The following is a 12,757-nucleotide window of genomic DNA, read 5'->3' as shown; positions in this document are numbered from 1 at the left end:
AACAGAGCCAAACTTGGCGATCCCCAGAGGGGCTACCTGTGGCTAGGCACTGCGGGTCTGAGTGCCTCTGGACAAGGAGGAACCCGGCGGGCACCCTGAGAACAGGAGCTTCTCTCTGTGTCTCTCCTCCCCCCTCCCCCCTCTTTCGGTCTCTGTCCCCTACATTGGCTGGGGCGAGACTTTTCCACAGACGGGCAGGAGGAGTTGGGGGGAGGATAAGGGGGAGACGGAAAGGAGGAGAGGAGCTGCAGAGGGGCGAGCGGGGGCGCGAGGCGGGAGGACGGGAAGGAGGGGAGGAGAACCGGGCAAAAGAGAGGAGGGGGAGGGGGAGGAGCTGGGAGAGACCCGGGCACGCAGCAGAAGGGCCAAGCGGGGAGAGAAGGGGAGGGTGGGGGAAGAGCAGACGGTTCGGAAGTTTTCAGAACCCAGGGGCTCTCGGTCGCCCCCGGCGAGGCACGGACTCGAGGGGGCGTGGGGGCCGCGCGGCACTCACATAATGCTTGTTGGGCACCCGCCGCTTCTGCACGTCCAGCACCTTCACCTCCACGATGCTGCGCCGCGGCGGCATGGCCGTCCTCCGCGGAGCCGAGCGCGGGTACGGGGGGCGCGCTGCGGCGGGCGGAAAGCGGGGGGGCCGAACGCTCCCGGGAGCCCCGGCAGATCACGGGCCGAGCACGAGCCGCTGCCGCCGCCGCCGCCCTTCGCTCCGCGCGCCCTCGGGCCGGGCCCGCCGCCGTCGCCCGCCCCCGGCCCGCCCCTGGGCCCGCCCCCCGAACCGCCGCACCGCCCCCTTAAAGGGCCCGGCCCCGTTCCCGCCTCCGGCGCGCGGACCCGGCTGGCCCACGTCCGGCCTCCACCGCGCCTTTGTCCCGGTGCCCTACCCCGGCGTCCGGGGGAGGGGACGGGCGCGCATCCGCCGGCCAGTCACTGACTGATCGGTGGATTCATTCCCGCACTCGTTCAGCTCAGGAGCCGCTGTCCAGCGCCGGATCTCAGGGCCGGGCTCCCGGGTTCAAATTCCGACTCTGCCTCTATCTGTTCCGCAGCTTTGGGCAAGTTGCTTACCCTCTCCGGGTTCAGTTCCTTCATCAGTACTACAGGTCTTGTAGGACCACCTGCCAACCAGGACTGTCCTCCCCATGTGAAGATGCATGTGAAGCCATTGGCAATGTCTGCCCACTGTATAAAATGTTGGCAGTTTTAAACTCAGTTCCAAGCCTTGGGGATTCAGGGAGTAGCCAGAGGCCAGGAGCTTCCTTTGCTAGGTGTACACTCAGAGATGGGGAGAGAGGAAGATAAAAATCGCAACAAATGCAAGTACAATATAATTGCAACGACAGTAGCAGGGCAGCATAATAGGGCGGTGGATGGGAACATGGGGCAGAGGTGTGCTTGGAACAGAGGCCACTGATTCCCAAATGTGGAGCTCTTCCTCCACGCCTTCTGCTTTTCTGAAATGTTCCTTTTGAACGGTCAAGACAACTCTGGGACGAAAAGGTGGTTGGCCCATACTACAGATGGGGTACCTGAGAACAGCCTCCAGACTCACAGAACTGTAGAAAGAACCCATCCCTGTGTGGCTCTGGGCATATTTCACCAGCTAAGGTGGCTGGGGCTGTTTCACATTTCTTGATTTAGTGCCTCCTAGCCCTGGCTTAGCCCTGGCTTGGCTCAGAGTCATTTTCAGGTGGCCGCTGAACAAATGTCTGAACAAATGTACACATCAGTGCATGGATAGGAGCCTGGCCAATGCTGTCACACTAGGAAGAACACTAGTCATTTGTCCAACAAACTGCATCACTCCCCTCCAGGCCGGAAAGAGCCAAGGTTCCTTCCCACCCTGGATCCCAGGTTATCCTTTAAAAGACCATAAGGGTCCTCCAAGGGAGGGTGCTTCCCTGCAGCCCTGGCCAGGTTCCTGGATAGCAGGGTGCCGACCACTTTGGAGCCACCCATCCATTTGCCCCTCCAAATTCGTTGCCAGGTTTTACCGCCCTGCTCTGGCTCCAGAGGACGGCCTGTGTGGATTTCACTGATGGGCTCCCTGTACTCAGCTTCCTGTTGGACTTGGCCCATGGGAGGCCCCAGCAGGAGACTGAGGGCAGAAGAAGAGAGAGGTCTCAGTCTAATTTCCTGAGTTCTCTTCCTGCAGGGTTGTGCTTACCAAAGGTGGCCTTCCACATATCTTCTCCCTCAGGGTTCCTGGAACCACCTTTTCTCCACTAAGGGTGTTAACAGTCATGCTGTTGCAAAGCCTGGGTACTGCATCATCCCCCCCCCCCCCGGGGTTCCCTAAGCCCTGCTCACACCTTTGTAAGTGGACTCTAGTAAACTTCCCTGGTGTCCTGGTTTGAGAGAGCCATCTGTTTTATACCAGGACATTCACTGATAACGTTTCTGTAAGGCACGTTCTTCTGAAGAACCACTGTAAGTTAAGTTACTTGGTAATGTCCAGTATGTGGAAGGCCTGGGTTTTTTGTTCCTTTTACCTCGTCCTCTGAATGAGCCAAGCCTTCCTAATAAGGCAGAACCACAGAAGGCCGACACTAGAGGAAATCTGTGAATCAGCCAGCTTCCTCAGTTTTCCCAGAAAGGCTATGCAACCTGGCCGAGTTGTACATGGAGTGGCCAAGTTGGGGCTTCAGCTGTCCTGGGCTCGCCTCTTCTGTGGCAGGTCTGGCCCGGGGAGACAGACTTTCCTCTCATCTGCCTGTAGCAGAAGATGCAATGCTCGCATCTTTCCATGCTTTTCCTTTATCTTTTTCTGTCTTCCTTTTTACTGTAATAAAACACATGACATAAAATCACCATTTTAACCATTTGTAAGCGTTCAGTTCTGGGGCATGAAGTACATTTGTGTTGTTGTGGAATCATCACCAACATCCATCTACAGGACTTTTAATCCTTCCATATTGAAACTCTGTATCCTTTAAGTGACAACTCCCCATACCTCCTTCCCGTGGCTGGCAACCACCATTTACCAAGTATGTGACCTTGGGCAAGTCATGTACCCTATCTCCTGATGTATAAGATGGGAAAGGAATAGTCACTGACCTCATTGGCTTGTTCTAGAATCTAAATGAGATAATACACATAAAGTACATGTATTTTTGTTATTTTCCTATTAGCTGATCTGAGACAGCTAAACATCTCCCTTTAAGTGCATCCAAATCTCAAACCTATTTTTAATACTGATTCTCCATGACTTAGTATCAAATATCTACTCCTTCCCAGTCCTGATCTTCTCTTTTAGCCCCTGATTTTGTGTCCAGTCACAGCTCCCACCAGTTGCCTCTGTTTTCCCCACATCCCCCAAATAGATATGACTTGTGATCTCTAGAAGGATGTATATTCTTTTTTCCTATGGGTATACCTTAGTGTAAGTGATTCATTTCCCCACCTTGCCAGTGACCTCTTATTCAACCTTCAAAGCCCAGCTTGGATGTCACTTCCTTCAGGAAGCCCTGCATCCCAGATATATAATTGCTTCTCCATCCCCCCTCCTGCTATCATTGTGTCTTGTCACAGCCATTATTGACTTCATATAGAGCTGATTCCTTTGCCAGACTCTGAGCCTCCAAGGAGTTGGAATGGGTCTTATTTGTCTCAGCATTTGGCACAGACTATCATTGAGAGGCCGTGAGGAAATGCCTATGGGAATGAATGAATCTATCTCCATCTCCTTAACTTGAACCTAAGTTCTCTCCAGGGCTGGACTTGCTTTTGTCCCTACCCACTCCCTAGAGACCTCTTCACACCAAGCTTCACTGGGTTCACACTCCTGGGAGCACTGGCATGTCCCCTGATTGGGCTGTGAAGAGAACAGGGCAGAGGAAAAGGTAAATTTGCTGCCTTAGCTGATTTTATTCTTCTAAATTTCTGTCCTAGAAGTGCATTCTGCAAGCTTGAGAGCTGCAGACCATAGAAAATCAATGCCAAAGCTGATGGACCGCAGAATTCCATATGGCTGGTTTATATGGGAGGAGGGCTACCCATCCAAGGGGCACTGAGTCCATCATCCTGATTCAGGTTCTGGTCTTTTTGTGATTTTTGATGTCTGCCTGACTGTCAGGCTGTACTTCTCAATCCCGTGTCCGCAGGATGGACAGCCAGGCCCAGAGAGCTGAGGCCCTGATCTTTTTCTTCTTCTCTTCATCAGCTGTCTGAGATGGAATCAGGCCTCTTCCAGAACAAAGGCAGGGAGGGGACTTTGAAAGAGATTCTTCCCTCCAAGGCTGTTGCCTGCCTGACTGACACAGCAAGATCTTCACAATGAACACAGCCGAACCTACAAATGCTCAGCAGCAAGGCACTTGTGGTCCCGCGAAATAGATCATAGGCTACAAGGAAGTGGGCCTTAGGGCAAAGTTCCAGGGGCCCAGGCTGCAGGGCAGAGCTTTGGGGGTCGGGAGGAGCTTGAGTAAAGTTACATTTTAGGAGCTGGAAGAAGGAAAGCACAGCTTCTTTGCATCTTCTCCCTTTTCCTGGATGCCATAATTATCTTCCTCCTAAATGGAGGCTCTGTCCACAATCCTCCCCTGCTCAGAAACCCTCACTGGCTCCCACTGCTCATTGATATTCATGTGCTAGAGATCGGCATTCAAGTCCTCAATGACCTGGGTCCTTTAGTGCTGCTTTCAGCCCTACATACTCTGTGCTTTTAAATTGTGCCTATACCTGTCCTTCCCTCACTTTGTAAAGGGATGTGTGTAAAGGGACGGATGTGTGTCTGATCAACTACCAGGAGCTATGTACAGCACCAGACATTCCACACCCATTTCTCTATCTAATTTATCCAAGAAACCCCCAGTGTGTGTTATTTTTCCCATTTTCAAGTGAGAAAAGCAAAGTTCAGAGAAGTTGCCTAGTAGCATAGCACAGAAAACTGAGGAAGCTTGGATCTGAAATCAGACCTGTTGGGTGCCTGACCCATGTTCCTTCCAGAAGCAGGATGCCACTTGAGGACAGGACTGATGTTTTCTTAATGTTTGTATTCACTCTTCATCATTAAGCAGATGCTTCCTGCTACAGATGGAATGTTTGTGTCCCCAAATCCGTGTTGAACTCTAATTCCCAATTTGAGGTTGTTTGGAGGTGGGAGTCTCTAGGATTGATTAGGTCATAGGGGTGAGGGTTCATGAATGAGCCCTTATGAAAGAGGTTCCAGAGACCTCCCTCACCTCTTCTGCCATGTGGGGACACAGTGAGAAGGCAGCTGTTTGTGAACCAGGAAGTGGGCTCTCACCAGACTCCAAATCAGCACCTTGGGCTTGGAATTCCTAGCTCCCAGAACTGTGAGAAATAACTTCCTGTTTTTAAAAGCCAGCCAGTCTGTAATATTGTTATTGTAGCCCAAACGGACTGACACTTTCCATTCTCTGTCTCCAGCTAGATGGGTCTTTAGAAATGGCAAGTTAGGGGCACCTGTGTGGCTCAGTGGGTTGGGTCCCTGCCTTTGGCTCTGATCATGGTCTCAGGGTCCTGGGATCGAGCCCTGCATTGGGCTCTCTGCTCAGCTGGGAGCCTGCTTTCTCCTCTCTTTCTGCCTGCCTCTCTACCTACTTGTGATTTCTCTGTCTCTCTCTGTCAAATAAATAAATAAAATCTTTAAAAAAAAAAGATATGACAAGTTCGATAATATCTATAAAGGCCAAGGCCATGCAATAGCCAAGCCCCAGCAGGGTCTTACTTCTGCTGCCCTCTGGGGCTCATGAAGCCCAGTAGGCCTCTAGCCACTCCTCTCCAGTCACTCTGGCCTTCTCTCCATTTCTAGAATGTCCACCATTTTGCACATTCTGTTCCCTCTTCTTGGAAGGCTTTCCCCTCAACTGGTCCATTCCTGTCCTTTAGGATTTAGTTTAAATATCCTCTCTTCTGAGACCTTCCCTAAAGCAGCCCCCCTTATCTGTCTCCCATGTGCATTTCCTTCACAGCACTTATAACTGTTGCATGCTTATATTGATCTGTCAATAGAACACGGGCGTCCTGAAGTCCGTTCAGTCTGTCTCCTTAGCTCTCCTCTGCAACGCAGCACAGCGCTCGTGGGCTTGTAGTAAGTAAATACCTGTTGAATAAATGGATGGCTTTCCTCTCCACGGGAAAGGCAGGGCCTCTTCTTCCCCACCGTGTCTGGACCCCTGGCACGACTCAGCAAATGTTTGTTGAAGGCATGAATGGATGAACAAACGGAGTGTGTGAAAGATCACGTTGATTGGAAAAAGGGCTTGGGCCACATTTTAGGTTAATAGGCACTGACGCCAGAGACCTCAGAGGGAACCAAGTCCAGCGACTCTCATCTTGTTCACAAAGCCTAGAGAAACTCACAGAAAGGAATTAAAACGTAGAGGTCACCTGTCCTCTAAGAGCTTCCCCAGATCAGACTGGGTGCATTTCCTCATTCAGCCACTGGGTGGCAACCAGCTTGTCACTGCAGCCAGGGTGCCCCCACACTCTGGCCCCAGGAGCAAAAATTACCTTTGATCATCCTCAATGCTTCTCACACCCCACATCGCCATCTGAGTCTAACTGCTTGGTTACCCTATAAGTTTGTTGCGCTGAATATGAAGGTTGCGGTTCAGCCTTTTAAAGTGTGTGGGAGCATGATCCCAAAGTACAGGTAGCCTGGGGAGCCTAGTTATGTATTCACTCGTATTTATTTATTGCTTGTATACAAGTATTTATCACTTGCATACATAGTACTTAATGGGTTACTAATATGTGCCAGGTATTGCCTGAGCTGCTTGGGACTATACCAGTAAAGATCCTTTTTCTTGTGACACTCATGTTCTAGCAGTAAACATAAGAAACAGGATAATCGTATTGCATGTTAGAAGGCATAAAGTGTTAGGAGCAAAATAAAAGTAGTGCAGGCTAATGGGGATTCGGTGACTGGGGGTCAGGAGAGCAGGAAACAATTTTCAATAGGGTGCAACCTGTAGACTTTATTGAGGGGGTGACTTTGTGTACAAACTTGAAGGTGAGGCAGTGAGCCATGCCTGTGCCTGGGGGAAGAACTTTCCAGAAGGAGGAAACAGCCAGTGCTAAGGCGGGAGCATGGCTGGCATGTCTAAGAACAGAATGGAAGTCAGTGTGGTTGGAGGGGAGCAGGGAAAGGGAAGAGAAACAGGACACATGGGGTCACAGAGGTAATGGGGTACTGACTTCCAGAGGGCCTTATAGGGACCGTGGAATGCTGGCTTTGACCCTGAGGGGCAGCATGATCTGACGTATGTCTTACAGAGATCGCACGAGAATAGATTCTAGCTCTCCTGGACACGTGCTTGGATTGCGGTCTTCCACCCGCTATTCAGGGTAGGTTATGTGTCTTGCTTGGCCATTGACATGTGAACAGAAGCAAAGTGTTATCGCTTCCAGGCAGAAGGGCCAATAGGCAAGTTCACCCTTACTCTGTGCCTGGAAATACTCCAGAGGGTGGGTGCTCTGTCAGCTTGGATCCTGGAGAGACCATGATGATGCTATGGTCTGAATGTGACCCCCGCCCCCCACATTCACAGGTGAAAAACTAGCCCCCAAGATGAGGATATTAGGAAGGGGGGCCTTTGGGAGGCAGAACTTTCATGAATGGGATTAGTGCCCTTGTAAGAGAGACCCAAGAGAGCTCCTTTGTCCCTTCCACCATGTGAAGTCACAACGGAAGCCTCCAACTGTGCTGGCACCCTGATCTCCAACATCTCAGCCTCCAGAACTGTGAGAAATCAATTTGTTGTTTATAAGCCTCCCTATCAATTGTATTTTGTTACAGTAGCCCAACTGGGCCAACACAGATGAGCAGAGCCCTTCTCCAGATCTGTGCTGAATGTGAGTGTGGAGCAAAACCATTGTTGGCTAAGTGGCTGCGCTGTTTGGTGTTCTTTGTTACTGCAGCATAACCTGGTCTATCCTGACTGCCGCTAGGAGCCAGGGGTGATGGGAAAGACTTGCTAGGAGGTCACTGTAATTATCCAGGTTAGAGATGATGATGGCCCAGTCTGGAGCACTGGCAGTGGAGATATTGAGGATGGTGGATTCTGAATATGTTGAATTTTATCCCGTTGGGTGCTGGATATTTTTATGTTCCTATAAATATTGTTGAACTTTGTTCTGGGATGCAGTAAATTTATATGGAAATAGTCTGATCCTTTCAGAATTTTATAAGGAAATAGCAGAGCTGCACTTAACCTAGGGTTAATTTTCCCCCACTACTGGCAAGATACCTAAATGATGCCCAGAGGTCATTTGGAAACAGTCAACAAAATCAAAAGACAACTGACTGAATGGGAGAAGATATTGCAAATAGAATATCCGATAAAGGGCTAGTATCCAAAATCTATAAAGAACTTACCAAACTCAAAACCCAAAAAATAATCCAATCAAGAAATGGGCAGAAGACATGAACATTTCTCCAAAGAAGACATATAAATTGTCAACAGACACATGAGAAAGTGCTCAACATTATTCAGCATCAGGGAAATACAACTCAAAACCACAATAAGATATTACTTCATACCAGTCAGAATGACTAAAATCAACAAGTCAGGAAACGACAGATGTTGGTGAGGATGTGGAGAAAGGGGAACCCTCCTACACTATTGTTGGGAATGCAAGCTGGTGCAGCCACTCTGGAAAACAGCATGGAGTTTCCTCAAAAAGCTGAAAATAGAGCTACCCTACAACCCAGCAATTGCACTACTGGGTATTTACCCTAAAGATACAAATGTAGTGATCCGAAGGGGCATGTGCACCCGAATATTTATAGCAGCAATGCCCACTAAAACCAAACTATGGAAAGAACCTAGATGTCCATCAACAGGTGATTGGATAAAGAAGATGTGCTATTTATATACAATGGAATACTATGTAGTCATCAACAAAACCTGAAATCTTGCCATTTGCTATGGAGTGGATAGAACTAGAGGGTACTATGCTAAGTGAAATAAGTCAATCAGAGAAAGACAATTATCATATGATCTCTCTGATATGAGGAATTTGAGAAACAAGACAGAGGATCATAGAGAAAAGGAGGGAAAAATGAAAAAAGATGAAACCAGAGAAGGAGATAAACCATAAGAGACTTTTAAACTCTGGAAACAAACTGAGGGTTGCTGGAGGAGAAGAGGGTTGGAGGGACGCGGTAGCTGGATGATGGATATTGGGGAAGGTATGTGCTATGGTGAGTGCTGTGAATTGTGTAAGGCTGATGAATCACAGATCTGTGCCCCTGAAGCAAATAATACATTATATGTTTAAAAACAAAAAAAAAAAAAAAAAAAAGAAATGGGTGGGAAACTCACTGTGAGGTTTTCTGCTCTTGCTGTTAGAAGAAGGCCCTATTCCTACCTGCGTGAGCTCTGGGTACCTTTCCCTCTAACCTTTGAAGATAGTGCTTTGCCCGGCCTTGGGTAGTTTCCTCACAGGCATGGGCTGATAAACTATCAACTGAAGACTCAAAGTGGACCATCTGGATCTCTGGAGAATTCTCTTTGAGAATCTTCCTTCTCTCTAATACTTTGCCCTAAAAACTCTAGCTGCCTTGGCTTCCCTATCATCCCAACTTCTCTGCAACTCATGGAGGCTGTCAAGGTTTCTCCTCCTTGAACTGTGGTTGGGGCATCATGGGGCTTCCCTCAATTGTTCCTTGCCTCCCCAGAGTCACTGTCCTTTGTTGCTGATGACCAATATCTCGACTGCCGTTGTTTCATACATCTTATCCCACTTTTGAGTTATTCCAGATGGGAGGCTAAATCTGGTCTCTGTTCGTTCATCTTGACTGGAAGCCCTGTATTGCATTTTGATACTGAAACCATGCAAAGGATTGCCCATCATTCATGAAACAATGCTATAGAAGGCAGGAGAAATTGGCTGATCTCTTCACATGGTTGAAATCAATTTCAAAGTAATGAGAGGTGCATATGACCTATTGGCAGCCTAACTTTCTTCTTTTGGTAGGACATCAAATGATGCAGTCTGTAGTAATTAAAGGCATTTTGGAGTTGATAAAACATTACATTTCACCGTCTGTGTCTGAGGATTCCAGCATGTGGAATCCTATGTGACCATTTCTGTGGTTTGTTGTTTCTGTTGTTTCTAGTTTATTTTTGACTTGTCTCCTCATATCTTCATTTTTTTTTCAGGTTTTTGAGGAACCTTCATGCTGTTTTCCAGAGTGGCTGCACCAGCTTGTATTCCCAGGAACAGTGTAGGAGGGTTCCCCTTTTTCTGCATCCTTGCCAACATCTGTCGTTTCTTGACTTGTTAATTTTAGCCATTCTGACTGGTGTGAAGTGGTATCTCACTGTGGCTTTGAGTTGTATTTCCCTGATGCTGAGTGATGTGGAGCACTTTTTTGTGTGTCTGTGGGCCGGGCACCTCTAAGCAATATCTATATACAAGTCAATCCTCACAGCAGGACTGTGGGTAGACACTGTTTTTGTTCCCATTTTGCAAACAAAGAAACTGAAGTACAGAAAGATTTGATGACTTAAGGTCTCACAGTTGATGAGTGGCAGACTCAGAATTTGAACCGAAGCTGTCTGTCTGCAGAGTTCCTGTGATCATGTCCATGGCTGGATGTGACTTTGTGGCTACCAAGGTGACTAGTGTATGAAGGGACCAGCTGACTGCTGGCTGCCCCGAGAAGGTCATGTTTAAATGGAGAACTGACAGATAAGCAGGACTTAGCTAATCGGAGGATTGGGTGGCAGACCACCACTTTCAATGGTGGGAAGGCATTTGAGATGCTTTCCCCTCCCTTCTCTCAGAAGGATGACTCCTCCCTTGGGTCTGGGGGATCAAGCAGCCAGTCACCTGAAGCTCTGAGCACTTGGTGAGGCATCTTTGAATGGCTCCCTTCCTGCCCCTCCCTCCTGCTCCCTGAATCCAGGTCTCCAGCAAAGTGCCTCCCTTGGCCTCAAGCTCTGCTTGAGGACCCCAGGCTGGACGAACGGGTCCATTCTGGAACTGGGAGGCGTCATCTCTGACTGGGACACTGAATGGTGGCCGATCATGTGAAATGAAAGAAAAGGGTCAGACAGACCTCCGGAAAGAAGCAGCAATGGAAGGTGAACACAGAGTTCTGGCTTCCTTTCAGGCCTGGCTTCAGAGTCTTCTGGAAGCCTGACTTATCTCTGTCCTGTAGTTAATCAAGATACCTGGTGTTCCCTTAGTCCCCCTTTGTACTTAATCCAATGCAGTAGGTACAAATCTCAGGCCACAGATGCTAGGTATCCAAGAAAGACCTAATTTCTTAATTTTCTGAAATCAACTAATTATTGATGGTCTCTAACTTGGTGGGGGTTGGGTGAATTAATCTCAGCCACTCTCGAGGCAACCCCTTCCCTAGGCTCTAATGGGCAGCATCTTCTCAGCCGTCATATCCAGCCATTCTTGTGAAGCTGCTCATGGCTCTAGCCCACTTGATCCTTTCATGTCTCCTGCTTAGCACATCCACACTCTGCTGGGGGTATAGGATCTCTGGGGGCCCTTAGAGGATACTGCAGGTCAGGGTCCACCCTCTCTGGAGTCTCTTGAGTCTAATCCCCAGTGTTTCTGCAGAACACCCATCTCTCCTCAAGGTGGAGCTCGAGAGGAGACACAGATTCCTTCCACAGACCCTCTTGTTCCTCCCAAGCCGGGGAGGGGGGATTGGCGGGGGGTGGGGGGGCTCCTTTTGCCCTGGGGGAAATCCCTTGGTGATGCCCACCAGCCAGAGAGCCCAGGCACATACCTGTGGGCAAACAGAGTTGGCTGTATCACCTGTCGCATGGAGCGGGACACACACCATGGGAAGCTGTGGCACCGGGCTAAGAGAGAGAGGAGGAAGCAGGCTCCCCGCTGAGCAGAGAGTCCGATGCGGGGCTCGATCCCAGGACCCTGGGATCATGACCTGAGCTGAAGGCAGCGGCTTAACCCACTGAGCCACCCAGGCGCCCCTCAAAAAAGTCTTTAAAATAAAAAAGAACAGTTAAATTAAACACAAAAGGCAGAAACCATATTGTCCATATTGTTTGCCCACAAGGCAATAAAACAAAGACATAAAGAACACTAATTTAAACTAAAAGAAAAAAAAATGGAAACTACTTAGAAATAGGAAAAACAATAACAGAAACCATTCTCCTGAATAGATCTTGGACCCAGAAAAACATGAACTAAATGTGCCCTTATCATGACTGAGAAGCTGTCAGCTTTTCTGTGGGAAGGTAACTTAGTTTCCTGGTGTCTGGCGGCCTCTGGGCCACGTTCCTTTCTCAGCAGAGCTAGACGCAGGCAGTGGAGGTTCCTGCAGGCACGGGGAGGTGTGGGAAGACCTGTGAACCAAGGCCAGGGTAGACGAGCTGCCTGGGAGGAGAGCCAGGACCCACGATGACTTTGACTGTGGCAGTGGCCCTGGGTGTGAAGTTAATCACAAGGGAAATGGATTCAGGAAGACAGAAGCTTTACAAATGGATGCATCAAATGGCACTGGGGACAACTGGGAAGTACCGCACAGAATGGAGATGAGTATTTGTTGCTTTAAACTAAACAGGCAAGGAAGATGAAATGCAGACTATCAAGATTCTGAATGGAAAACAAATAAAAATAATACAGAAAACGGAAGAAAAAGAATTCATATGTTATGGAGTAAGAAAGGAAAATGGAACAACTCAGGGAGAGAAAGATTAAGAACTGAGCTGTACTTAAAAACCAACTAGTGCAGGGAGGGGCTGGAACGAATGGGAGGTAGAGCTCCAAGATGGAGGGCTCTAGGTGAGAAGATTTTAAA

General features: G+C 48.8%; 1 protein-coding gene across 1 annotated transcript in view; it reads right to left on the bottom strand.

The window, feature by feature from the left end:
• SH3PXD2B (SH3 and PX domains 2B) overlaps positions 1-742 on the bottom strand; it is a 99,810-nt gene extending 99,068 nt beyond the window's left edge. Inside the window, exon 1 of the mRNA XM_082726104.1 lies at positions 494-742. Coding sequence (XP_082582230.1) covers positions 494-568 — 75 coding nt within the window. The 5' untranslated portion in view covers positions 569-742. The remainder of the gene's footprint in view (positions 1-493) is intronic.
• Positions 743-12,757: the final 12,015 nt, after the last annotated feature.

This window comes from Mustela nivalis (genome assembly GCF_964662115.1).
Source record: "Mustela nivalis genome assembly, chromosome: 3".
NCBI lineage: Eukaryota > Metazoa > Chordata > Mammalia > Carnivora > Mustelidae > Mustela > Mustela nivalis.
Note: the sequence above shows the minus strand (reverse complement) of the source record. Positions and strands in the feature narration are given on the sequence as shown.